This window comes from Castor canadensis, chromosome 4, assembly GCF_047511655.1.
Source record: "Castor canadensis chromosome 4, mCasCan1.hap1v2, whole genome shotgun sequence".
In the NCBI taxonomy this organism is placed as follows: domain Eukaryota; kingdom Metazoa; phylum Chordata; class Mammalia; order Rodentia; family Castoridae; genus Castor; species Castor canadensis.
The window spans coordinates 106,688,374-106,714,875 of record NC_133389.1 but is presented as its reverse complement, the minus strand read 5'-3'; the positions used below and the strand labels follow the sequence as shown (position 1 = coordinate 106,714,875).

General features: G+C 36.7%; 1 protein-coding gene across 3 annotated transcripts in view; it reads right to left on the bottom strand.

Moving 5' to 3' along the window:
* Rif1 (replication timing regulatory factor 1) overlaps positions 1-26,502 on the bottom strand; it is a 54,139-nt gene that overhangs the window by 23,594 nt on the left and 4,043 nt on the right. For 2 of the 3 annotated variants that reach the window (XM_074070733.1, XM_074070732.1), the window contains 19 exons: positions 25,969-26,065; positions 23,790-23,917; positions 23,611-23,705; positions 22,066-22,255; positions 21,312-21,404; positions 17,062-17,200; positions 14,360-14,511; positions 12,875-12,992; positions 12,079-12,252; positions 11,750-11,860; positions 10,669-10,731; positions 10,329-10,429; positions 9,637-9,723; positions 8,988-9,061; positions 7,964-8,144; positions 6,191-6,298; positions 5,662-5,811; positions 2,493-2,592; positions 557-821 (listed from right to left, as the gene is read on the bottom strand). In XM_074070733.1, the coding sequence (XP_073926834.1) occupies positions 557-821; positions 2,493-2,592; positions 5,662-5,811; positions 6,191-6,298; positions 7,964-8,144; positions 8,988-9,061; positions 9,637-9,723; positions 10,329-10,429; positions 10,669-10,731; positions 11,750-11,860; positions 12,079-12,252; positions 12,875-12,992; positions 14,360-14,511; positions 17,062-17,200; positions 21,312-21,404; positions 22,066-22,255; positions 23,611-23,705; positions 23,790-23,917; positions 25,969-26,065 (2,426 nt within the window). The remainder of the gene's footprint in view (positions 1-556; positions 822-2,492; positions 2,593-5,661; positions 5,812-6,190; positions 6,299-7,963; positions 8,145-8,987; positions 9,062-9,636; positions 9,724-10,328; positions 10,430-10,668; positions 10,732-11,749; positions 11,861-12,078; positions 12,253-12,874; positions 12,993-14,359; positions 14,512-17,061; positions 17,201-21,311; positions 21,405-22,065; positions 22,256-23,610; positions 23,706-23,789; positions 23,918-25,968; positions 26,066-26,502) is intronic. The other variant, XM_074070734.1, reaches the window with a different exon arrangement.

Below are 26,502 nucleotides of genomic sequence, written 5' to 3'. Positions count from 1 at the left end.
TTGGGAGACTGAGATAGGGAGGATCATGATTTGAGACTACCCCAGACAGATAGCTCCCCAGACCTCCCATTTCCAAAATAATCAGAGAAAAATGAGGTGTGGCTTAAGAGGTAAACCACCTGCTTTGCAAGTGTCAAGCCCTGAGTTTCAAACTCCAGTCCTCCCAAAAATAAAACAAACAACTGAGGTATACTGTCAAAATGCTTCTGAATTACTTGGATTTTTTGTCAGGTTCTAGGGCACTATTTGCTTCCTTTCAAATGCAAAATATCATGAATGTTAATTCAAAGTGTTGGAGGGTAATCTCAAAATTTAAAGGCGTATTCTTTACAAACTAACATTTTCATTTAAAGAATCTTGTTGTAGATAGGATGCAATGGCTCAAACCTGTAATTCCAGCTACCTGGGAGGTAGATATTGTAAGGATAGCAGTTCAAGCTCAATGAAATTATCAAGATTACCATCCTATATAACGACAAACTTGACAGGAAACCAACAAAAACTGTTACTGATATTTAAATTGCACACACTTAAACTCAAAGTCCAAAATACTTACTTTGAATTTTCATAAAATAATGCCAGAGGTCTAGCTAAAGTTGCAAATATTTTGGAGATCACAGAAGGCAAAGAAATATGTCCAAGTACATTGGAAAGCATGCTGGTGATTGAACTGCCAATACCAAGCAGAGTATCAGAGTGTTCCTCCTTGAAGCTCAGTGTGTGGAAAGAACAGATCATTCTCACGATAAGCTTAAATAAAGAAGCCAATTTCCCTAGAGGCTCCTTCTTCTTTTTGGACCAGTCTGAAGATCTCTGTGGTGCTGAGAGTTAATAATTAGTAGTTAATAATTTATTAACTACTTCTCACTACTTTGAAAATAGTTTCACTGTTCATCTTTACAATTTATACCCCTCATATTTAAATGCTAAATACATCAAATATATATACATTTGTTAAATGACATCCCAAATTAAGCCTTAAAATGATATACCAGTAATGGGCTTGGAGAAGTACATACAGTCCAAGGGTAGAGCACTACAATCAAATTACAAAACAGCAAAAGATTTCTCACTAGGAATTGTAATTAGGAATTGTAATTAAGTACAAATTCAGAAAGGAAAGACAAGGTGAAGTGGCACAAGCAGTATGAGTGCCTGCCTAGATAGCAGACAAGAATGAACTATGTAATATTAGATGGCAACTAGAAAACAGTAATAGATGGATGATCACATACAATCTTCTTTCCCAGCTTTCTTCAGTCAGAGCAACCAGAAATAATGACATCTTACTAGCAATGAACAGATCATGGTCTTGAAATTACAATGAGCTAAAAGGAACAATGCTCCTTGTGAAAATACGATTCCAGGCTGTAGAGAGTGTACAAGATAAGGCTGATTATCTCTTGCCAAAGATGGAGAAGATCAATGTGGATTGTCAAAAGGTTATGGGCGGGCTGAAGGTGTAGCTCAAGTGGTAGAGTACCTGCTTTGCAAGCACACCTTGAGTTAGTCCTGCCCCAAAAAAAAAAAAACAACAAAAAACCAAAAACCAGGTTATATGACACGACTTGAAGGGGATCCTTATGCCTAAATTTGGGACATTTTAGGCATGAAACAGGTAATAGTAATTGATTAAACACCACTGAGTAAAACAGAAATTCAGGAGTCCACACTGATACAATTAACGTAAGTAGATATGACAAATTATTTTACATTAGGATATCACTAATGACTAGTGCCTCATAGTAGTCAATAAATAATTGTGGAGTAATTTACTATGGGCATACGATGAGACAATTAAAAATAAGCTCTACTTTTAGCATTAATCTAATTGATAAGAGATAAAACATTTTGATACAAGCTAATTTAATGTAATCAAGTGAAACAATGTGAACTGTCATTTTAGAAATAATCCTAGTTTTTAGGAAAAAAGCACCAATGGGTGTCATGGATGAAACATTTCCAGAAGAACAGGATATTTACATATTCTCAAAGAGTCTACCAGGTAACACTGATTTAGTGTGCTTAGTAATAAACTTTATAAAAAAACTTGGCATATCATCATAACCAAGTAGTATATATTAATATCACCAGTAATGGAACATGAATTAAATAAACCATTGCATTATTTCTGTGGCATTCCTATAAAGAAATAAATGAAAGCTGACTCCAACCTTGAGGAGTAATGTTGCCTATGTGTTCCATTTTTGATTGGACACTCCATATTTGAAACATAGGAAATGTTAGGGACTGTTGACATGTCTACAACATGCTTTCAAAGAATGAATAAAATGTATATATTGGGGGAAGTATTAAGACAAATACAAACAAGTATTAAATTGAAGAATCTGAATAAAAGATAAGGTTTCTTTATGTGTAACATAATTAAATAAGATCCAAAGTTTGTAAAATGAGTTGAGGATTTCCCCCAGAAAACGGTTTGATAGTGTTTAAGAAATAACAGATAAAGGAATAAAGGTAAAGATACTTACATTTAATCTTGGGTTGATACTTAGTATTATATGGTGAAAAGTCGATGCAATCAACCATTACAGTACTGATATGAACAATCCTGTCCAAAAACAACAAATTCTAGGGAAGAATAATTAAGTATCAGAATTAGAAACTTTCAACTACTGGTATAGTATTCAATAAAATAAGCACTAAGAAAAAAATACTTTTACTCCTGCATACACCATGTAATAAACATTCTGTAGTTTTTAATCACATAAGGTACACAATGTGCCTGTAAATATTTCCCTACTGCATGCCAAATACTGTGATTTATGCTCCTCAACATTCGGGGAAGTAGTTCATCTTTATGATGCTCATAAAACCCATCATATCAACAAATTCAGAAAGAAGTGCAGGACTTGTAAATTGCCCCCACGTTTTGGCACTGCTTGGGATCAAACCCAGGGATTCATGCATGCAAGGCAAGCTCTCTCTACCAGGTCTACATTAACAGACTAACAGACTTAATAATTTTCATCAAATTCTTGAAAATTATACAAGTAAAATTGCGTCCAATGGAGACAAAACATAAAAGTTGTTGAATTCATCCATACTCTTTCTTCCTCTTCCACAAAACAGCTTTGAAGTAAAAACACACAGACCCATGAAAGACTAGACTAGAAATTTAAGGGGGAAGAGCAGAAAAAAGGCAGATAAGAGACTAAAAACAGAACAATGGAATCAAGTGTGCTGGTACAGACCTATAATCCCAGCACTGTGGAGCCTGAGGCAAAAGGATTGGCAGCTCAAGGGCATCTTGGAATACATAGCAAGACCCTGTCTCAAAAACAAGCAAGAGCCAGGCCTGGTGGAGCACAATTGTAATCGCAGCATGTGGGAGACTGAGGCAGGATGATTTTGAGTTCCAGATCAGCCTGGGCTACACAGTGAAACTCTGTCTTAAAAACAAACAGAAAAGGCTTGGCACCAGTGGCTCACGCCTGTAATCCCAGGTACTTAGAAGGCTGAGACTGGGAGGATTGTGATTCAAGGCCAGCCTGGGGAGACAGTTTATGAGAACCTCATCTCCAAAGTAACCACAGCAAAAGGGACTAGAGGCATGCTCAAGAGCTAGACCACCTGCTTCACAAGCTTGAAGCCCTAAGTTCAAACCACCAGTACCATGTTAAAAAAAGAAAAAAAATAACCTGAAAAAACGATTACTTGACTATTGGTAGTAATTAAAACTGGTGAGAAGAGATGTATGAATGTAAACTTAACACATCTTCTTTTGTACAACAAAAAATTGTTGGCTAGAACCTTTAACAAATATATTTTTTGCTTTTCTTCATTTCTCATTTTAGGGCAGGTGGAGTGGCTCAGATGTTAAGGGTGCCTGCTTAGAAAATAAGAGGCCCTGAGTTCGAACTCTAGTACTGCCAAAAAAAAGAGAAACCCATTTCTCATTTTAATCTGTGTCTAACAGTAAAATTGAGAGGAAACAAATCTCATTTCAATAATCTGCCCATGGCTTGTTTCTGAAGACAATTACCAGGATTATATGCAGTAATAAGTAACTGCAAAAAAACCCTAAGCATCCGTAAAATATCACAGTTTCAAGATAGCCGCCAGTGGTTTATGCCTGTAATCCTAGCTACTTGGGAGGCACAGATCTGGAGGATTATGGTTCAAGGCCAGTCCAGGCAGATAGAGCAAGAAACCTCATCTCTAAAATAACCAGAGCAATAATGGACTAGAAGAGGTATGGCTCAAGCAGTAGAGCACCTGTCTCTAAAGTGCAAAGCTCTGAGTTCAAACTCCAGTCCATAAAAAACAAAGTCCTAAACAATGGTACAGCCATACTACAGAATACAGTAGCAGTTAAAATAATAGTGCTATATAGACTGACTTGTCAAGGAGCCAAGACCATTTCATGAAAAGTTGCATGAATTATTCAACAATAAATGCAATACGTGCATCATCATGGGTGATGACACTATTAACATACATGTATCAATACAAAAATTACATGTGTAAATACAAAAAAATGCCTATTCTAGAATGACACATAAAATACTGGCAGTCCTTTTTATATAAAGAAGAGGGAGAATGGGAACTTAGGCAGACATCTCTGTACTGTGCAGGTTTATATCTTAACTTTCAAACAAATAAAAATTTAATATACAACTATGTGTTATATGATGGATAGGAAAGAAACAGACCATATATGATACTGATCTTTTAATTTTAACAGTTGAAAAAATCCCTATTGCCTAGTGACACTGAGGCTATCATGCTGCAAACTACTACTTACATGATGCTGGTTAAAAAAAAGCCTATGTGCTGCCAGTCATCAAGTACAGCATATACATGTACAGTACATAATATCCAAAAATGATAATAAACCTGTTATAGGCTTATGCATTTCCTTCACTATACTTTTTGTTACTTTAGAGTATGTTTCTCTTCAGTTTGCAGTGCTATGCTGGCAACAGCCTCATATACTTTGTGTTACCATAGCTCTTGAATGCACGAAGAAGCCATACTGAGTGAATGATCTATACCATTTAGGTTTGTATAAATACACTATAAATCATGCACTTATCAGAATGTGTTCTCATTGTTACACAATACATAACTGTTTTGGAGGAATGTTTACCAAAAAAACAGTCTGTAAGTGAACACTTACAGAAGCTTTCTCTTGTCACTGTTTCCTAACAATATAGTATGACAACTATGTTTCCAGCATTTACATTATATTTAGGTATTATAAGTAATCTAGACTGTTTCAAGTATGTGGGAGGATGTGTGTTAAGTTACATGCAAAACTGTATTATTTAATATAAGAGACATGAGCATCTGAGGATTTTGTCATCCTGGACCAATTCCTCTTGGATTCTGGGCAAACACTATTCTTAAGACTACAATCTTCCAAGATGATTGACTTTAAAGACATTAACAGGTATGAGAAAGTAAGGCCTATGACACTCAAGGCCTTGAAATGTTACTCTGGAATGGTCTAAGCACAAGAAGATATACAGAACAGTACAGAACTTCATTCCTAATGGTCTGAAACAAGGATCTTAGAGCACAAAGACAACTGTTCCACAAAACTGTACTTGTTAATACATTAACTGAGTTATTAAAAAAAAAAACAGAAACCAGTATAAAATGTTATCTCCAAAAAAAGTACTGGGACAAACTCACTGAAAGGACTTCATCTTCCAAACTAGACATTATCTTGGAAGAAAGTTCTTCACAGCACAAATTCTCTTCAGCTGTTGCTACCAAAGCAGCACAGCGGGCAAATGCTCTATATAATTCTGACCAAGTTCTAAGTAAAGTCTTCATGGTAGCCTAGTAACAAAAAAAGAAATTTTATAAATATATGCCATCAACCACCTAATAAAAATCAATCCATACTTAACAGGTTTTAAAAGTTTTTTAAAAAACGTTTTTAAAAAGTGAAGCATCAAAGAAGATAGTTGTACAGAGTATTAACATTATCCCAACTCCTGAAAAAGGCCCAGCTGATTGAGACATCACAGAACCAGCAATTATACTGAAGGTCAAAAAGACCTTGACCTCTTCACCTTTCCCCAAGCAAGCAGTACAATCAAAGGAAGTCTTATCTTAGCAAACATTACTCTTGGTGCTCATTCCTTATAGAGGTGAAATGGCAATATTTTCAGAAAAGCACAAATTCCTTACACATAAAAACTGGACATAGACTTACCATGGGAAATGTCTGTACTGAAAAAATATGGTTTATTGGTAAAGTCAATGCACCATAGATGGCACTAAAATTGTGTTCTAAGGCATCCCCTTGATTCACTTCATTGGTCTGAAATTAAAATGAAAGACAAATTACTATCTAATTCTAATCCTATTTAGGATCATAACTTTATGTAACAGAGCTGTGCTACAATGATAGGACATTCAATGATAGGTTGCATTCCTACCTTTGGTACATGGGAATGATCTTATTTTTATTTGGACATAAGATTTCTGCAGGATGTAATCAAGTTAAGATGAGATCATATTATAGTAAGGGTAGGCTTGAATCAGAAGAATGGTATCCTTATAAGGAGGAAAATTTGAACAGACATGAGGATGAATACCATGTGAAGATGGACGCAGATACTGAAGTGATGAGGCTACAAATACAAAGCTCAAGGATTACAAGCTATCAGCAGAAACACAGTGAACAGATTGTCCTTCAGAGCTCCAGAAGGAACAATCCTACCCAACATCTTTATTCTGGATTTCTGGCCTCCATAACTATTAGAGATTAATTTCAATTGCTGGACTGGGGGTATAGCTTAGTGGTAGAGTGCTTGCATAACCTTGGGCTTGTTTCTAGCCCTGGAAAAAAAAGGTTAAAAATAATTTTCTATTGACTTTAGTCACCAGTTTGTGGCAACTTGTTACTCCCAGAAACCCTGAGGAACTAATGAACTGATTTAAAGTCCTAAAACAGAACTGCAAAAGCAACTCCCAAAATCTTATTAAAATATGCAGCACACCTTTATAAAGGGCCTGTGCTACCCTTCTAAGGGTGGGGAGCTTTTTAGAAATACAAACTATTTTTTTCTAGAAGAGAATGTTTACTAGTGTGCTAGCTTGACAAGCCTTTGCTATAATGAAAAAATTCTGCAGTCTTCATTTTTTATGTGTGAATTACAGGGAATCAGCACAATAAATGCTTCCAAGAATAGTGAGCTTGTACTCCACGCTGTCAACATGGACACCTTTTCAAGTATTTAAATGTAACAAATAGTCCTCTCGTGCTCCTAACTTAGGAGAATGCTAAAAGGCTTAGAGGTACCACGAACTGACCATAAAAATATATAACCTAGTCAAGATGATCATTATTAGCCAAGAGTGGTATGCTTACCTGTAATCCCAACACTTAGGAGGCTGAGGCAGGACTACAAATTGGAGATCACTCTGAGGTACAAAACAAAACCATGTCTCCAAGAAAAATGGCTAGGGGCATGGTAGAGTGCCTGCCTAGCAAGTCCTAAGCTCAAGTTCAAAACCCAATACAGCAGAAAAAGGTAGTTATTCCTTATTCCATATTGGTGAACTACTGAAAGGACCCAAATGTCAGGCAGTGAGTCAGGAAGAATGTAAGGTGGAAGCCAGACTAGAATACACAGGGAGACCTTGTCAACTGCCCTCATCAAAAAAAAAAAGCCACCAAATAAACATCAGATTTTATGTATCACATGCAGACCTTGTACTTAATAATCACAACTCCAGAGAATAGAGCCTTGTCCCTGCCAAATCATACTTTCCAGACAAGTAAGGGAGAAATGTAATGAACCAAAAATCAAAATTCAATGAAATCAATCCAGGTATAAAAACTGCTAAATTGCCCACGGAAGAAAAACATTTATTCTTTTATTCAAATGTAAACTTCTCATTTCCTCAAGTGCTCTAACAAGGAGAAAAAAAAGGAAAAATGGTCTCTAAATTTTGCGGAAGTAGCAGAAGTAGACCATACCTGATTAATCAATTCAGTTAATGGGGTGACTATAATACTCCACATTCTCCAGAGATGCTCCTTGTTTTCCAATTGCTTTGCATTATGATTAATAACACTTAATACAGAGTCAGTAAAAGCTAATGGTGAAGTTGGACCAGAAAGCACATAGCCTACAAGTGTTTCCAGATTGAGAAAAAACCTAAAAAAAAAAAATACAAATATTTTAATAAGTACTTTGTGCAGAAATACATTAATTGCACATTAACAAAATTCTAAAAATGACAGCCAAGGAAACATAAATGTTGCTTTGAATAAAATTTTTCCCCCCTTTTTGTGACAGTACTTGGGTTTAAACCCAGGGCCTCATGATTTGACAAATGCTCTACCACTTGAGCCACAACTACAGCCCTATTTGCTTTATTTCTTTTTTTTCAGATAGGGCCTCACTTTCTTTCTTTTTTTCTGCAAGGCCTGCCTAGACCACACACGATCCTCCTACTTGTGCCTCCTGAACAGTTAGGATGAGGCCACCAATACCAGATTCATTGGCTGAGATGAGCTCTAGCTAAGAAACTCCCCTCAATTTCCAACTGCTCTCAACCAGCAATCTTCATAATCTCTGCCTCACTAAGATTTCCAGGCATGAGCAATAGTACCTGGGGTTTTTTTTTTTTAAGAGACAGGCTCTCATTATGTAGACCATGCTAGCCTCCAACTCACCATCCTCTTGTATCAGCCTCACAATTGCTGGGAACAGAGGCACATGAGTTCTAGGCCAGCCTAAGCTCCAAGACACACTCACATATATACGTGGAAGTACATGTCTGTGAACCCACCATTTGTGAGGCTGAGGCAGGAGGATGAATTCTGAGGCCAGACTGACCTACATACATACATACATATACATATATATATTAAAAAAAAAAAAAATCTGTCTCAAAAAGTCAAAGTTATGAAATACTGCAGAAACACCAAGAATCTCATTTAAGTCACATCATGTAACAGAAACATGCTAAAGTTCCAGGTTAAAGGACAAACTTACCTTTCATCTGCTACTCCACACTGCAAAAGATTATTGTTGAATATTAACTGAATTAAGAACAAAGCTGGAGTCCCCTGGAAAAAAAGAGAATGTCAATCTTCTCAGTTACAATACGTTTGTTTTTTACAACCAATTACTTAAGAAAATAATCATTTTAGCATGAAAAAATTGCACTTTAACATTAATTAGGAAATAACAACAGCCAAGTTTGTTTCCAAAGCTACACACATGCTAAGCATTGTAGTGCCCGCCTGTATTCCCAGAAACCAGGAGGCTGACACAGAAGGATCTTCAGTTCAAACCCAACTTGGGCTACATAGTGAGACTATGTCCAAAAACAAAACTACGCTAAACACAGTCAACCTCTTTATGTTCTAATTCTAATGTTCCATCTACACAAGATAACAGAAATGGTGAGACTCTAGACATAAAACACTTTCAAATAGTGACATAGTACTGTATTTTAATTCTTCGCTTTAATCTATTATTCCTTGTATCACTTTTCTCTTAACTTGGTCAACGTATTTTAAAAAAGTAACTGCAGAACTTTATAATCTAAGTATCACTTTTTTTTACGATAACAAATCATGAAAAAATGGAATTCTGATTCTTTTGCCAATTTTTATATCATTACATTTAAGATACTTGCATTAAGAATATCCATATTAGCAACCTGATATGCTGGTGAACCTAACACTTTCTGAGGAAGTCCTTTAATTGTAATTTCCATGAGGACCTAAAGAAAGATAAAATAGTTTTACAGAAGTCATAAAAATGTCACTTTAGCTAGTAAAAGCCTACTAGTGTTAAGTGTATTTTTATAGTTAGCAATTTATTACAATATTCATTAGTGCAACTACATTGTGTATATATTCAAATTAGGTTTTTAAATGTTCAAAATCAGAGTGACAAAGTCCTCTTACCTTTTAAGTTTTCGCATCAATATACATACATATTATATAAATGAGTATCAATAATTTGCTTATCCATTCCTTCATTGTGGCTATTTCTATTTTTACAAGGCTAACAGAAACTCTACAGTAATAGTGTCAGAGCAAATATTTCAAAGGATTGCTAACTGGAAGCTGACTGGGTCTACCAAACTGCTCTCTGAAAGTCTTCCTGCACTTTTTATCACACTGAAAATTTTTGTAGTTGCTGTGAAAGCCACTTATTAAAGATTTCAAATGACTCTAAAGTCACCTGAATGGCATTTATTACAAAACTAAGTTACTAATACTTGTTATTTTAAAAAGTCTGCTCCAAACCTGATCTGGGTTTATCAATATAAAACTCAATTTCAAAACATGAGTTTTAAAATCAATTTACAGGCATACTCACCAGTGTTTTCGATACAGGAAATACTTCTGACTCCACTATGCTTTCCAAAGACTTTAGGAGGATGGTCAGAACTTCAGAACCTGGTCTCTCTTTCTTGTTACCTATCAAAAAAGCAAAAGGAAGGGTACAGTTTTAAACATATTCTTGTAGGTGGATATACCTACTTAGCTATGAAAATTAACTTTTGACTAATTGTTTTTTTTTTAACAAAATCAATAATAAGCACTTTGTTTAAAAGTAAGCCAGTCTAGACACTGATACAACTTAAATTTTACTTATGAAATCCAAACAAATCACTGTGTGCTTTCTAAAGTCATCTCATCAGCATAACAGTGCTTACCTGATTCCGTAACTGACTTCACCAAGGTAATCAGCTCCTTCCAAATTGCATTGACAACTGCATCTGTTGGAACAAAGTACATACTTTCAATGACTATAAAGACTCTCTCCCCTTTTTTACTAAAAAAATAAATTGAACAATATTTACTTTGGATACAATTTCCTTACATTCATTCCCTGTAATAAATGTGTAAAACTACCACCTCATTTTTGCTTAAAGAAATTAAACCTGTTTTCTAAAGAAAAGGGTTAACACTAGGTCATAAAATGTTCTATATAATGTATTAACATAAACTTTCTGGTGCATAATCTGGCCAACAAGTGGCAGTGTATAAATATTTGATAGTCTATCTTTTCCCCGTCTTCTGTACTCTCTGTATTGAATACACACTATTTTTAAGAGTAAAAACAATTACCTACAATGAGCACAAGTGGCTCATGCCTGTAATCCTAGGGAGGCAGGGATCATGAGGATCACACTGGGCAAATAATTCACAAGACCCTATCTCAAAAAGCCCATCACAAAAAAGGGCTGGCTCAAGTGATGGAGTGCCTACCTACCAAGAGTGAAGCCCTGAGTTCAAGCCCCAGTGTTGCCCTAGAAGGATACCTGACAATCAACGGAGGGGTGCTATTCATTCACCAGCCAATTAAACAGGGCAGGGAGGTGGGACACACCTTCCGGGTCTCACTATGAAGCCCAGGATGGCCTCAAACTCAAAATCCTTCAGCCTCCAAAGTGCTAGGATTACAGGCATGTCTCACTACACATGGCTAAAAATCAATTTTTGACATTTCATTTACTCATTAACTCAAAAGCTCTGAATACAGAAGTAATAAATGCACATGCTGAAGCCGTAACACCTGGGAAATCAGAGCCACCATTTACTATGGTAAAATTATTTGTTTTATTGCTCAAATTATTTATTTCCCTGTACAACCTACTTTCATTTGTCAAATGGACTGACATGGGAGGTTAACTCCAAGTGCATAATCTGGTTAATAAGTAGTAATGTATAAATACTTGCTATTACCTTAAAAGAGTATCACATGTATAAAGAAAATTTCTTTTAAATATTTACCTGAAGCATCTCTTCCAACTGCAGCAAAGCTATCATGCACAGCAGTGACAAGTATATGTGCATGTTTGGAAAAAAAAGAAGGGCTGCTGATTAACGGATGTTCGAGTGGCTCTACAAGGGAAAGAATAAAAGACAATTATGTAAAACAAAAGATTTATCAAGTAAATTTCTCAGTATCAAATTCTAAATGGTCTGAAATGATGTATTTCTTACTTAAAAAAATTTATGCTATTTCATGTGCAGAATTACAATTGTGCTGTGGGAAAATAAGACTTACCAACAGTGAGTAAAACTTAATTGTTTTAATAGATAACTTTAAAAACAAATACCTAAACTCAATACAAGTTTGTGCTGCTTAGCAAAATTCAAGACTTCTGGACCCAACAAAAAATGAAGCAACATTTCAAGTCCCAAAAGTTGAATTGAAGGGATTGTGGCCATTCCACTTATACTTGAACTCAGGTTCATGCGTGGAGTTACAGAAACTCCGTATGAGGAAGCACCTTTTTAAAAAAAATAAAAAAGAGAGAGAGAGAAAGATCAAATTATACAATCTTGTTTTGCATTAGCTACTCAAATGCATGTATTTTATTTCAACAAAATACAGCTTTAAAAATAATTCTTCAGGCATTAATCCATACTTTGGAATTACTTATTTCTGGTATGACCTATTTTTTTGTTTGTTTTTGGTGGGACTACTAGTGAACTCAGGGCCTTGTGCTTGCTAGGCAGACACTTAATAGTTGTGCCACTCTGCCAGCCCTTTTTGCATTGGTGATTTTTCAGATTGGGTCTCACTGTACACTAGGGCTAACCCGGATGCAATCCTCCTATCAATTCTTCCCCAATAAGCTGATGAGAGGCATGCGCCATCACAACCAGTCATTTGTTCAAATGAGGTCTTGTCAACTGTTTGCCCAAGCAGGTCTTGAACTCTGAAAACTACTAGCAAGAAAGCATTCCTTAAACTGGGCATGGTGATGCATGTCTGTAATCCCTGCAGTCCACAGGCTGAAAGGCAGGAAGGATTGTGAAGTTGAGGCCAATTTGTCTCCAAGAAAAAAAATAAAAAGGAACATTCATTCAAAGCCTTTTCAAAAGAAGAAAAAGACATCTGTCTCTTACCTTTGTGTACAGGAGTCATAGGATTTAAGCCTGGAGAAGTAGCTAAACGAGATGAATTGCCTTGAGGTGAAGCATTAGCATCAATGCTTATTGTGCTCTGAATCAGAGGCACACAAACCTATTGGGGTGAGAAAATGGAAAATGTCTACCTATAATCTGTCTTGTTTTCCTATTCTTAGAAAGCCTTATATGATACAAGTTTCTTTAAGAAGCAATTCTCAATTCTTTTAAGAGGTTGAGCATTCCTAACCTAAAGCTCTGAAAAGCTCCAAAAATAGAACCTTCATGAGCCCTTGATGCCATATCTGAAAAATTTTACACATGACCAGTCTCATGAGAGGTTACAGTCAAAATACAAGCACAATAAATATACTGTGTACAATTACCACCAGGCTTTATGTATAAGGTGTAATGCATAACAAGTAAATTTCAGGTTTAGAATTGGGTCCTATCCCCAAAATAATGAGCTGTGTATATGCAAATATTCTAAAATGTGAAATACATTTCTAGTCCTATGTATTTCAGATAAGGGATTCTCAACCTGTATTGAATTTTACTGCTTATTTCCACCCATATAGGCTGAAAACTGAAATTTGAGAAAATAAGATTTTCTGATTATATCTGCCCTAAATGAGTATTAGCTGTATATTTCAGTTCTAAATCCCAGGTGAAACACTATACATACAAGTAACTTTTGCATCTGCATTCTACACCTGAGTTTTATATGCTACTGGTAGATTTGTTTTTACCGTGTTTTGTTTTCTTTATAGGCACTACAGACTAAACCCAGGGTCTGGAGCTTGCACAATTATATACCAATGCCTATTTTCAATTATTTACATCAAGCTTGTCTTTTATCAAAAAATTAAGAACCTACCAAAACTGAAAATAGCTCAAGTATAAATCTCCTTTGCAAAAATGCTCTCCTTGTTTTAATATTTATATAAATAAGGTACTATAAATATATAAGAAAAGGTACCCCCAAATCTAACAGATAAAAGAAATGAAAAAGTTTAAATTATCAGACCTACACTTCTTTTTTTTAGTACACAAAAAACTCAGAGATAAGGATGGGACTAATTACAACAAAAAGGTTTAGATAAGATTAAATTTAGTATCTCACCAGTAAAGATATTAACTAATTGGTTATGACTGTGTAGTCTAGAAAAAGAAGAAAGGGAATTTTCTCTACCACTTTGTAAGTGTTGACTAGTAAATTACTAAAACCTCTGTGGAAAAGTTTCTTTTTAAAAAAATCGATGTTTCTAGAATAAGAATAGGTATTGGTGCTTGTGATTTAAAAGGCATATGCTTATGGGGCTCCATTTCAGGTCAATGGATAACAGCCTTTAAAGGAAAAAGAAAGCTCCTTTACATATTGTGGTCTACAAATACATAGCAAAATAACACTAAAAGATTATACTGGTAAGAATTTAAGAACATATTAATTTAAATAAAAACACATATAGTTAACACTTAGTTTACCTGTTCAAAATTAGCAGGGAGGTATGGTCCAAGTCTCATCAGTAAATACCACCAGACCTCTAGTTTTGTTAATGCTAGAGTTTCTGTTCTCACATGGATGGAGCTCAAAGGCTGCATTAACAACTTGAGTCTTTTTGCACTACACAGTATATCTTAAAAAATAAATAAATAAACACAGAAGTACAAAGATTAACCACTGGGTTTTTAAAATGAGTTATCCAAGTCCTCTCCACAGCAATTGGTTGAAAAACATCCATTACCAAGCTGTTCTTATTCTACCCAGAACTTTTCACTGACAGACTGCAATATACATGACCAAAAATACTGAATAGGAATCAGTAATATTTATTAGATGATTAAGCTAATAAAATGATTTTCCCACCAGGTGACATGTGGGTACCTGTCTAGCAAGCATGAGACTGAGATCAAATCCCAGCACCACCAAAAAAAAAAGTGTGGGGGAAATGGAGAGAAGCTACCCGTATCTAGTGGATTGAAATCAATAATCTTGCCAAACTTCCTAGAGGAAATAGAGGAAAATTTTTATACTGTATCAAAAAGGGCTGTCATTTTAAAAAAAAATCAATTAATAACTTACTCCACCAGACAACATTACTGTTGGGGCCACGGATACATAAAGTCTAAACTTGTTACATTCAGGTCAACTTTAACAACAATCAGGTTGCTAAAATTCAACATACAAATGAAATTTAACTTTTTTTTGGTGGCGGTAGTGGGGTAACTGGGGTTTGAACTAAGGGCCTCATGCTTGCTAGGCAGGTGCTCTATCCCTTCAGCAACTCTATCAAACCCATTTTTGTAATGAGTGCTCTGAGACAGGGTCTCATGAGCTACTTGCCTGGGCTAGCTTCGAATAAGGATTCTCCTAACCTCTGCCTCCTGAGCTAGGTTACAGGCATGAGCCAGTGGCGTCAGTCAAAATCTAAGTTTTTAAACCAAATATTTCTACCAGATGCATACCATGTGATTGGGACTGCAATACAAGACATAGCCTGTGCTCAAGTATCTTATTACAAAGGCCTGAAAAGAGTCTGAGATGTCAAAGTGTCTGGTGGAATACCTTTCGTAAGTATCAGTGTTTCTTGCTATTACTCTGTCACATAGCTCTTTCAATTTCCACTTCTAAACCGGCACAGGTTGCTCAAGCCTGTAATCCTAGCTACTTGGGAGGCAGAGATCAAGAGGATCACAGTCTGAAGCCAGACCCTATCTTGAAAATAACCAACACAAAACATGGCTGGCAGAGTAACTGCAAGTCACACCTGCCTAGTAAGTGTGAGGCCAAGTTCAAACCCCAGTGCCCCCCCAAAAGAAATGACCAGAATATGGTCACTTCTCTAAGGATGTGAAGGCAGGGCTAAGGATGTGGCTCAGTATTGCCTCGCATCTGATCCAGCACCACAAAAAAAAAAAAAAAATTCAAGTCAGATCACTATGGAAAAACCACCCTCAAGCCTGTAATTGTAGCTACTCAGGAAGCAGAGATCAGGAGGATCATGGTTCAAAGCCAACCCCAAACAAATAGTGCAGAGACCCTAAGTCAGAAAAACCCATCACAAAAAAAGTGCTGGCCAAGCAGCACAAGTAAGAGCACCCGCCTAGCAAATATGAGGCCATGTACAAAGCCCGGTGTTGCAAAATAAACAAATAAATAAAAACAAACCTCCCGCCCAAGATTTTTTTTTTTGAACTCCTATTATCCTATTCACAAGAAGGGCTCCACAATAACATCCCAAAAGTAGCAGAGATTACTAAAAGCCATGTAATAAACCAGTCTCCTTTAATTACAAAACCTGATTTTACTTAGGACTGTAATGGGTGTCCAATCCTTGACCTCTTTCTCTAGCCTGTCATTTAGCCATTCTATACAATAAGATTTAAGTAGAAGTATGTACAGGATTTTTTTTGGCGGGGGGGGGGGGGGGGGGGTGAGGAGGTGACAGGGAGGGGAGGGTATCTAAAGACAGTTTCAGGGCTGGGGAGTGGCTCAAGTGGTAGAACACCCGCTTATCAAGTATGAGGCCCTGAGTTCAAACCCCAGTACTTTAAAAAAAAAAAAAAAAAGAAAAAGAAAAAAGAAGTTTTATAGCCCAGGATGGAATTGAACTAGTGAACCTCCTGCCTACACCTCCTGATTACAGGCATATGCCATTAACCCAGTATTGAGTACTTCTAGAAATACTGGAAGATGTTTCAAAGTTACTGATGTTTTTGTCATGGCTATTATTGTTTCCTATCATCTATTGGCAATACACAATTTTTCTAAAATAGTCCTAAATGGGGTGGTGGAAGTGGCGAATACCAGTACCGCAAAAAAAATAAAACAGTCGTAATCTATCTCAGGCCTACTAAGACATCAAAAGAAAGCCACAAATAGTATTTTTCACTTTGTTCAGCTTTTGGAACAACTTAAGACAAGTTTATTTTGTTGCGTTTTAGTGGTATTGGGGATTGCATTTGGCCTTGCCCACATGGGTGCTACCACTTGGGTCACACTCCTAGTAAAAAACAAACCTTGTATTAGCAATTTTCTTTAAGTTCTATTTTGACTACATATTTCTTCCTGTTCCCTTAAAGTTAAACACAGGTAAGTTTCAATATAAATTCCAGAAAAATCAGAAAAGCTTCTATGTTCAAATGAAATTCATACGAAACTGAAAAATTTTAAATTATTTACATACCTGGATTTAATGCAAAATTATCTATTAAGCTCTTCCAAGCAATAAAAGCTATTTTTTTAATCATGGGAGCTCCACTACGAAATCCCAGTTCTTCCAGTTGTAACAAAGAATTGATGAAACTCCCACTTCGATGCAAGGTCTAAAAAAAGAAAAACCATATGAAAAGTTATTTATCTGCATGAGGGGGAAAAAAACAGGCACTGTTTTCATTATCTACACACTTAATATATGCACTTAGAAATTTAAAATCTAGTAAGTGAGAAAAGAGATACAACTTACAAAAGAAAAACTTAGCCAGACGCCAGTGGCTCACACCTATTATCCTAGCTACTTGGGAGGCTGAAGTCAGGAGGATTGCTATTTGAGGCCAGCCCACACAAGTAGGTTGAGTCCCCATCTCCAAAATAACCAGAGCAAAATGGACTGGAGGTGGGGCTTAAGAGACAGAATGCCTGCTTTGCAATCGTAAAGCTCCGAGTTCACACACCAGTACCAACAAAAAAACGTATACTTGGCATAAACTTAGATGGAATAGTCTTCCACATACCTTGTCTGGTGTACATATGGTATAACTTATTGTCCCTAGCGCCTCGATGAACAAAACACAAGATTAAATCTAGCACAAAAGATGATGTTGTAACCAATACACATAGTAAAAATGAGACAAATTTTCCTCTGGCTTAACACAGCATACTGATTCACAGTAAACTTCTTTATACTTAGGAGCAGACGTTATAAAGCAGTAACACAACTGCTCATTATCAAAACTTGTATGACTATACTTTTATATGACCAGCAGTACAGCTGGTTGACAACAGCATCACCATAAATACATGAGTAATGCATTGCACTAAGATGCTATGCCAAGCTGTGGATTTTATAGCTCAGTGGCAGAGTACTTGCTTGTCACGTTCAAGGGCATGAATTTGAGCCCTAGCACCACAAAAACAATTAAAAATTTAAAAGATTGTGCTGATTATCATCTTGCTAGATGACAGCAACGTTTAGCTCCTCTAAAATCTTTATGGGACCACTGTGACGTGGTCTGTTACTAACAGAAGCATCATTATATGACACAAGATGAACAGTTCTAACCAAAGAAGTGAAAAGTTTGTATGAAGAAAACTAGGAGACATTGTTGAAATAAGTTAAAGATCTAAATAAACAGACATTTCTATTCATGGATAGGACTGAGCATGTAAAATGGCAATACAACCCAAAGCAATCTACAGACTCAGTATAATCTCCATCAAGATTTCAATAGTCTTTCATATATTATAGAAAAGTGATCCTCAAATTCACATATAAGGATGGGCACCAGTGGCTGACAAACCTGCAATCCTAGCACAGGAGGCAGAGATCAGAAGGATCGTGGTTCAAAGCCAGCCCAGGCAAATAGTACGCAAGACCCTGTATCTCGAAAATACCTCTCATAAAAAAGGGCTGGTGGAGTGGCTCAAGGTAAAGGCCCTAAGTTCAAACCCCAATAGCAAAAAAAAAAAAAAAAATCACATGTAATTGCAAAGATCCTGGTCACAGCTAAAATAATCTTGAAGACAATAAAACTGAAGGGCACACACTTACTGTCTTTCAAACTTGGTACAAAACTACCATAATTAAAACATGGTGTTAGGGTTGGAGATGTGGCTCAAGTGGCACAGCACCTGCACTGCAAGTGTGAAGACCCCAGTGCAAATCCTAGTAATTCCAAAACAAAATACAACAAAATATGGTGCTGAGGGTATAGCCAGTGGTACACTTATGGTTAGCAGGTGAGTCTCTGGGTTCTTATCCCGGCAGGACAAAAAAGAAAACCAAACTGCCACAAGGACAGCCTTATAGTCCAAGAAAATAGAACCCAGAAATAAACTCGCATGTCTGTTCAATTATCTTTTGACAAGGGTGCCAGAACCATTCAATAAGGAAGCTTTCAACAAATGGTGCTGAGAAGAACAAATATCCACACACAACAGAATGATGCTAGATGCTTACCTTACACATTACCCAAAAATTAGTTCACATGGTTCAAAGAACATGGTTCAAGAACTAAAAACTCAAAAAAATGAAGAATCCTGACATTGGATTTGGGTACCCTTCACACATATGAAACAAAAAGCACAGACAACTAAAAATATATTTTAACTTTACCAAACTTAAAAGTGTGTGCAAGGGCAGGAATATGGTTCAGTGGCAGAGCAGTTGTCAAGCATGCACAAGGCCCTGGGGTTCAATCCCCAGCATCAAAAAAGCAAGCACAAAAAAAGTCTGCATGAAGGAAGGCACATGCAAGGCCCTGGGTTTGATGTCTAGAACCATCCTCCAAAAATGAAGTTTGTGCAGAAGATAATAAAAACACAAAAAAGACAACCTACAGAATGGAAGGAAATGTTTGCAAATGACATAAAGTGATAAGAAAACATATTAAGAGCCACAACAGACAACCCAATTCAAAAACAGGCAAAGGACTTGAATAGAGATTTCTCCAGAGAAGATAAAACAAATAGCCAAAGACCACATGAAGAGATGAGCATCAGAAATGCAAATCAAAACTCCTGAGATGCCTAGGGAACGGGATGGGTGGGGGGAGAGGAAGGAAGATGGGAGGGGAGGGGGGAGAAGAAGGAAGAGTGGAGGGGGGAGAGGAAGGAAAAGGGAAGGGGAGGGAGGGAGGAAGGAAATAAATTATTATGTTTGCAAGGATGCTGAGAAATTGGAACTTTAGTGTATTATGGATAGGAATATGAAATGGTGCAGCTGTTTTAGAAAAAAGTTTGGCAGATTCTCAACTAAGCACAGAACCACTACATGACCCAATAATTCTACTCCTAAATGTACATCCAGAAACTTGAAGGCAAGGACTCCAACGTATTTTCTACACTAATGTTTACCGTATCATTTTCAACAGCCTTAAAGGTTGAAAAGAGCGCAACATCCATCCATACGAACAGATAAACAAAATGTGGTATATATTACTCAGCCTTAAGAGGGAAGTTGGGGGCAGGATTGGTGGGAATGGGGTTTGAACTCAGGGCTTCGCACTTGCAAAGCAGGTGCTCTTCCACTTGAGCCACACCTACAGTCCATTTTGCTCTGGTTATTTTGGAGATGGGGGTGTCATGAACTATTTGCTCAGGCTGGCCTCAAATCCCAACACTCCCTATTTCAAACCCCCTCTCCCCCAAAGTAGCTAGGATTACATGCATGAGCCACTGGTCCCTGGCAAAAAGGAAAAAAGGAAGAGTTTTAATATATGCAGTAACATGAACAAATCTTGAGAACATTATGTTTAATAAAATAAGCCAGACATAGAAGGCCAAATGTCCTGTGATTCTACTTACACGAGGTACTTGGAATAAAAATAAGCAGACACAGGCTTTTAAGAAAGGAGAAGAGGGGTTACAGAGTGGGTAGGATGTGAGTTATTGCTTCTGGGATAGTTTTTATTGGGGATGACGAAAAAGTTTTGGGTATAGACATATTTATACAGTTTTTGGAGTATATGCAATTGTGAGTGTATTTAATAGCCCTATATTGTACACAATAATTATATGTATTTGCTACAAGAGTACCATTTCCTCCAAAAGTGGCTTAGGTAACACTTGATTTTCACTATTCACAGTATTTATGTTCTATAAAGCAAATAACAACAAATATTTAGCAAATATTGGCCATCACTCTTACAGGAAATAAATACAGGGTTGAGTTTGAATCTCTGGTCATAGAATTTTTGTCAACTATTCTCATCTGAAAGACATCATATTTAATATACTATTGATTTTCTACCATTGATCTCAAAACCAACAACACTGTTGGCTGCCAGAACAATCATATTTAGTCTCCATATGGCACCTCACAGCTTTCCTGTGCTTAGGAACTCAAGTTACCACTTAGCCCTACGCTTGAAGTCCATCAATGGTGAAATCACCAAGAAAGAATGTTCAGAAAACTGCAAAACTAAATGGACCACAAATGGGACACTAGTTTAAGGTTATGAAAGCTGAAACAAAAATGCAGAGCATAACCTTGCTGGACCTCTGCTGAAAATGTGCACTGAGTGACCAATTCTTTGCCACTCTGTGTGCCCAAAAGTGATGTGAAAGCAAGACAAGGATTGACAGGGTTTACAAATAAAGGTGAGTAAACAAATAAGTAAACATGAATAAGGGGGACAGAATGAACTAAGTTAAAAAAAAAAATCAAACATTCTGTAATGTAAAAATTATGGACTGCTTATTAACTATGGCACTTACCTTTCCAAGAAGCTTGACAAACAAAGGCCACAATTTTAACACATAAGTCTCATTTTTGCTCATAAACAGCTTTTGGAGTTCTGAGATCAATTTCTGTAAACAAGAGTAAAATATTTACCAAATATTCTCTTGGAAAAAGAAAATAACATTCAGTATCAAAATCTAGAAATAATTTCCAAAAATTTATTCTCAGTTAAATAATCTTTACCACAATAAAATTATACCCCTCCAGCCAGGCACTAGTGGCTCATGCCTATAATCCTAGCTACACAGTAAGAGCACCTGCCTTGTAAAGATGAGGCCCTGAGTTCAAACCCCAGTGCTACAGAAGTATACCCATCCAAAAGAAAATTATTATTGTGTGTGGTATCTTACAATAGCCCTGAATCAGTTATTGCTCTCCCTTTTTCAGAAATACAAATCCTTTTAATTAACCATCTATTGAGGATGGTATAAAATACCCAGACTGTAGTAAAAATGAATAAGAAGTTCCCCTTCTGCCTACCCTGACTTAACCAATTCTTTACGTTTCAGGAAATTTTTGTGTGTATATGGGGTTGGGAATAGAACCTAGAGCCTCAAACCATGCTACACATATGCTCTACCTACTTACCTACATCCCCAGCACAATTCTTTCTGTTCTAATTCAAAGCTAAAGGCTTCTATCATAATAAAATTATACCAATGATTTAAGTGATTTTTAAGTGCAGAACCTTAGTGCATTCAGGTAATTTTTATAAAACACAATACTTACAGTAGTCATAAGCTGCTCCGTAAGAGATGCTACTTCTTGTTGTTTCTGAAGCAACAACGGCATTCCCATCTCCAGAGCAGTGGCTCCTCGTAAATGTACCTTTTGCGCTGAATGAACCACTAATGGGATAACCAATTTTGCCCACCTCACAGACTCTTCTCCCATTTGAACTGGGGCTTGTTCAATTAGCCTATTAGAGAAATCAATGACTAAATTAGCTTGGCCTCATTTTTTAAGTTTAATAAGCAACACAAAAAAAGTGCATAAATTACTATGACCTATTTGTTTTAAAATATATGTACATAGGCACAGATAAATAGGTAAAAATTTTATTTGCCGATTTGTATACTTCTGTACCATATTGTATGTGTATGTAATATATATATATTGTATGAGTATTAAATTTACTGCATATATATTATATATATGCTATATTTTTTGGTGGCACTGTTGATTGAACCAAGGGCCTCATATATGTTAGGCAAGCGCTCTATCACTGAGCTACATATCCAGCCTGTTTTTACAAAATTTATAGAGAGAAAAACACTATCTTGTCCTCAGATTGAAAATTTTAAAACACTAATTGTTAATAATGTAACTTAAAATCCTTATGGAGATAGCTAAACATGGTATTATCTGAGCATTCAATCATAACATCAGCACACTAAGTAATTAAAGGAAATCGCACAACAACTGAAGAAAACATTGAAGAATGAAAAACAAGGAAAGCTTTTGCTGTTAGCATGTCTGTTGAAGAGCAGGGAGAGGTAAGAAGAAGGTGGAGGATTTTTGTTCCCAGCTAGGCACTAGCCTGCTTATTACTCTACATTATTTTTCAAACTCTTATAAAAGCTTTAGTATATAATTTTAGAACTAGAACTGTGTTATCAGCAGGAACATAATCAAGACTTACTTATAAGTCTGTCAGTAAAAATAAAGCTGGCACCTATGCATCGTTTTCCTATAACCTATCTTTGAGAGTTTTAGTCTAAAAAGACATTCCCTTGTTTTAATACCCATCTCATACTTAAATCCCAGAAAGCGGCTGGGCATGGTGGTACATGCATGTAATCACAGCACTTAGAAGGCTGAGGAAGGAGAATCATAGCTAGAAAACACCCAGGGAACTTAGGAAGACCGTGTCTCATAAAAAAAGGAAAACAATATTTAATAAGAACTGAGGATGTACAGTGGTACAGAAGCAAGCACGAGGCTCTGAGTTCAAATCCCAATACCACAAAAATGTGATCCCAAAAGCCCAATCCTCAAAGTGAATTCTAAATTTACAGAAACAATTATTCTAATCTAGGACTGGCAGAGTGGCTCAAGTGGTCGAGCACCTGCCTAGCAAGCGTGAGGCCGAGTTCAAACCCCATCTCTCCCCCCACCCTCTCCCTCCCACACACAAAAACATTAAGTATAAGGCTGATGGAGTGCCTCAAGGGGTAGAGCACCTGCTTAGCAAGTATGAGACTTCGAGTTCAAATACCAGTACCGCCAAAAGAAAAACAATCATTCTAATCTACACAGCATCCAAATGCATACCTTATGATAACATTTAATGCTTCAAAATCTACAACGGCGGAGTGTATCTCTCCTTTATTAAGTACTATTTCCAATGAATCAATTATACTGGATACCTAAAAGAACCAAATAAATACAAATCAAATATGCCAGAAATGTTTTTATTGGCATATACCAACACATACAAAAACTATACTCACCACTTTACCAACAACTTCAGTGGGAAACGTCTGTTTGGATATAACCCAAAGTGCCCTGGTACATACATTTTTGTCTGAACTCTTAATGGTATCATTCAGTTTTAAAAACAGTTCTTGAATATTTTCCTCTGAAAAAAAAAAACAGTTTTAGCTTTAATTATGTAGAACACTTTGCAATCTTTAAAACCTCAAACATAAAACTAGAGAAAAATAACATTCTTCAATCAAAAAAATTAAATGTGGATCCAGAGGACCAGAGAACCACGGCTGACAAACATCAAACTAACGGAAACACAAAATCCAGATCAGAGAGTAAGTATATTTGGAGAAAACAAACGCAATGAGTGGTAAACTCCAATCGGGTACTCTGCACAACTGAAATAACTATGGGATCATTTCTAGGAAGATATAAGGCAACCTTGGGCAAGATGTTATGAGTCCTGCCAGGCACCAGTGGCTCAGACCTTTTAATCCTAGGTACCTGGGAAGCGAAGATCAGGAGGATTTTGGTTAGGGGCCAGCCCAGCCAACAAAAGCAAGACCCAATCTCAAAAATACCCAACACACACACAAAAAAGGACAGGTGGGAATGGCTCAAATGGTAGTGCCTGTCTAACAAGTGTGAGGCCCAGAGTTCACACCACGGTACCACACACACACACACAAAAAAGTGTTCTGAATCTTACACCTCTGACCCAAAATGAACAACTACTTCACGGTGCTAACATACTATCTATATTTAAGAAAACGATATAGGTATATTGGTATATGCAGTGCTAGGAGGCTTGGGCAGAAGGCCATGTCTCAAAATCACCCCCCCCCCAAAAAAGTGGCAAAACCTTTTTTTTTTTTTTGGGGGGGGGGGTAACTGGGTTTTGAACTCAAGGCTTCCTGATTGTAAAGCAGATGCTCTACCCCTTGAACACACATCCAGTCCCTCCCCCTGCCAAAAAAAGAGCAAAGAAAAAATACTGAGCAACATTTCCCTCAAGGAAAAAAAAAGATTATAACAATTTCCTGGTATCCTTTATTATCTACTCCTGAGTTCCTTCCACTAAAGACCACCTTGCTTGCAGGTTTCCTTTTCAATGACTAACTGCAGTGCAACATGTAAGCTGAAACTTGGAAACACTTTCATTACCACTTTTAGTAGCAAATTATCCTACCTAACCCATACCACTACTGTAAAAGAGCTTTTCAAGTCAGCATGATCCTTAGTGTATAAGTCTGAATAATCCAGATAAATTAGTTATTAACTATCAAATTAAAAGCTATGTTCTATAAACATAGAAAAGGTTCATTTTTATAGTTGTCATGTTTACTTTGTCCAGGGGATCAAACCCAGGACCTTGTGCACTTGCCCAGCAAGCATGAGGCTGAGTTCAAACCCCAGTACACCAAAACCAAAACAAAACAAACAAATCCCCAGGGCCTTGCACATCTAACCATGCGCTCTACCACAGAACTAACTATACCTCCAGCCTGCAATCATGTTCTAACAGCCTTATTTTCTAGAACAGATTTTATATCATCAAGCTTTTACTTCTAGCTAAGTTATAATCTAAACATTTTCTTTTTCTTTCACAAGCAAATTCTACATCAGGCATGATGGCACACATCTGTAATCCCAGTACTCCAGAGGCTGAGACTGGAAGAGTCTGAGGTCAAGTTCAGCCAAGCTAACATAGTCAGACCTTGTCTGAAACAACCAATGAGGCCAGGCATGGTGGCTCACACCTGCAATCCTAGCTAGTTGGGAGACTGAGATTGGGAAAATCTCAGTAAGGTCAGCCTGGGCAAGAAGTCTTTGAGAATCCATCTCAACCAATAAAAAGTTGAACATGGCAGTGCACGTCAACTATCCCAGTTTCAAGGGAAGCATAAATCAGAAGACTACAGTCCAGGCCAGTCTGGAAATAAAAGCGAAACCCTATCAGAAAAATAACAAAGAAAAAAAAAAAGCCAAGGGGTGTGGTTCAAGTGTTAGAGAAAGCCTGCCTACCAAGCACAGAGCCCTGAGTTCAAACCCCAGTGGGGTTGGAGGTGGGCGGGAAGAAAAAAAAGGGGAAAATCTAATCTGTAAGTTACGAAACTAATTCAGAGTTAACATCAAGTTTAATAACAACAAATTATTTATACTTTAAATTCAAAAGATATTAATGGTCATAAATTTATCTACCTGATAATCCTGAGGTAATTTTGGGATTATATAAACAAAACCCCAAGGCCTGGAGAGCAGCACTACTCAATTCTGAGTTTTGACTGGAAATGTGAATCTACAAAGAAAGACAATTGTAAATAAATTTTTAGAAATTAAGTCAATTACAACACAAGCAGGTTTTATTACATTCTAATCCAATAAAGTTTCAGAGAACAGGTTAAAAAAAAGGTCAGGAAGTTAACTACAATCTGGCAAAGGAGGAGGGAAGTAGATAAAAGATCAACTGAAAGAACATTTTTAAAAATAAAACACATCTATATCCATGTGAAATAAGAGGAAAGAAGCTAACAGAGGAAAGATGTTAAAATTATCGGAAAGGAAATAAAGAGAAAGGCTCTTCTGAAAAGAATAATCAAAAGACGTGAATGCAAAGTGGACACCCTAGTTTTGGTGACACTTCTACAACTAGGAGACAGAAGGAGTAGTAATGTAACAGTTTCTAAGTACCTAATTTTTGTTAGGAGCTTTAAACACTCTCAATCTTCAATGTAA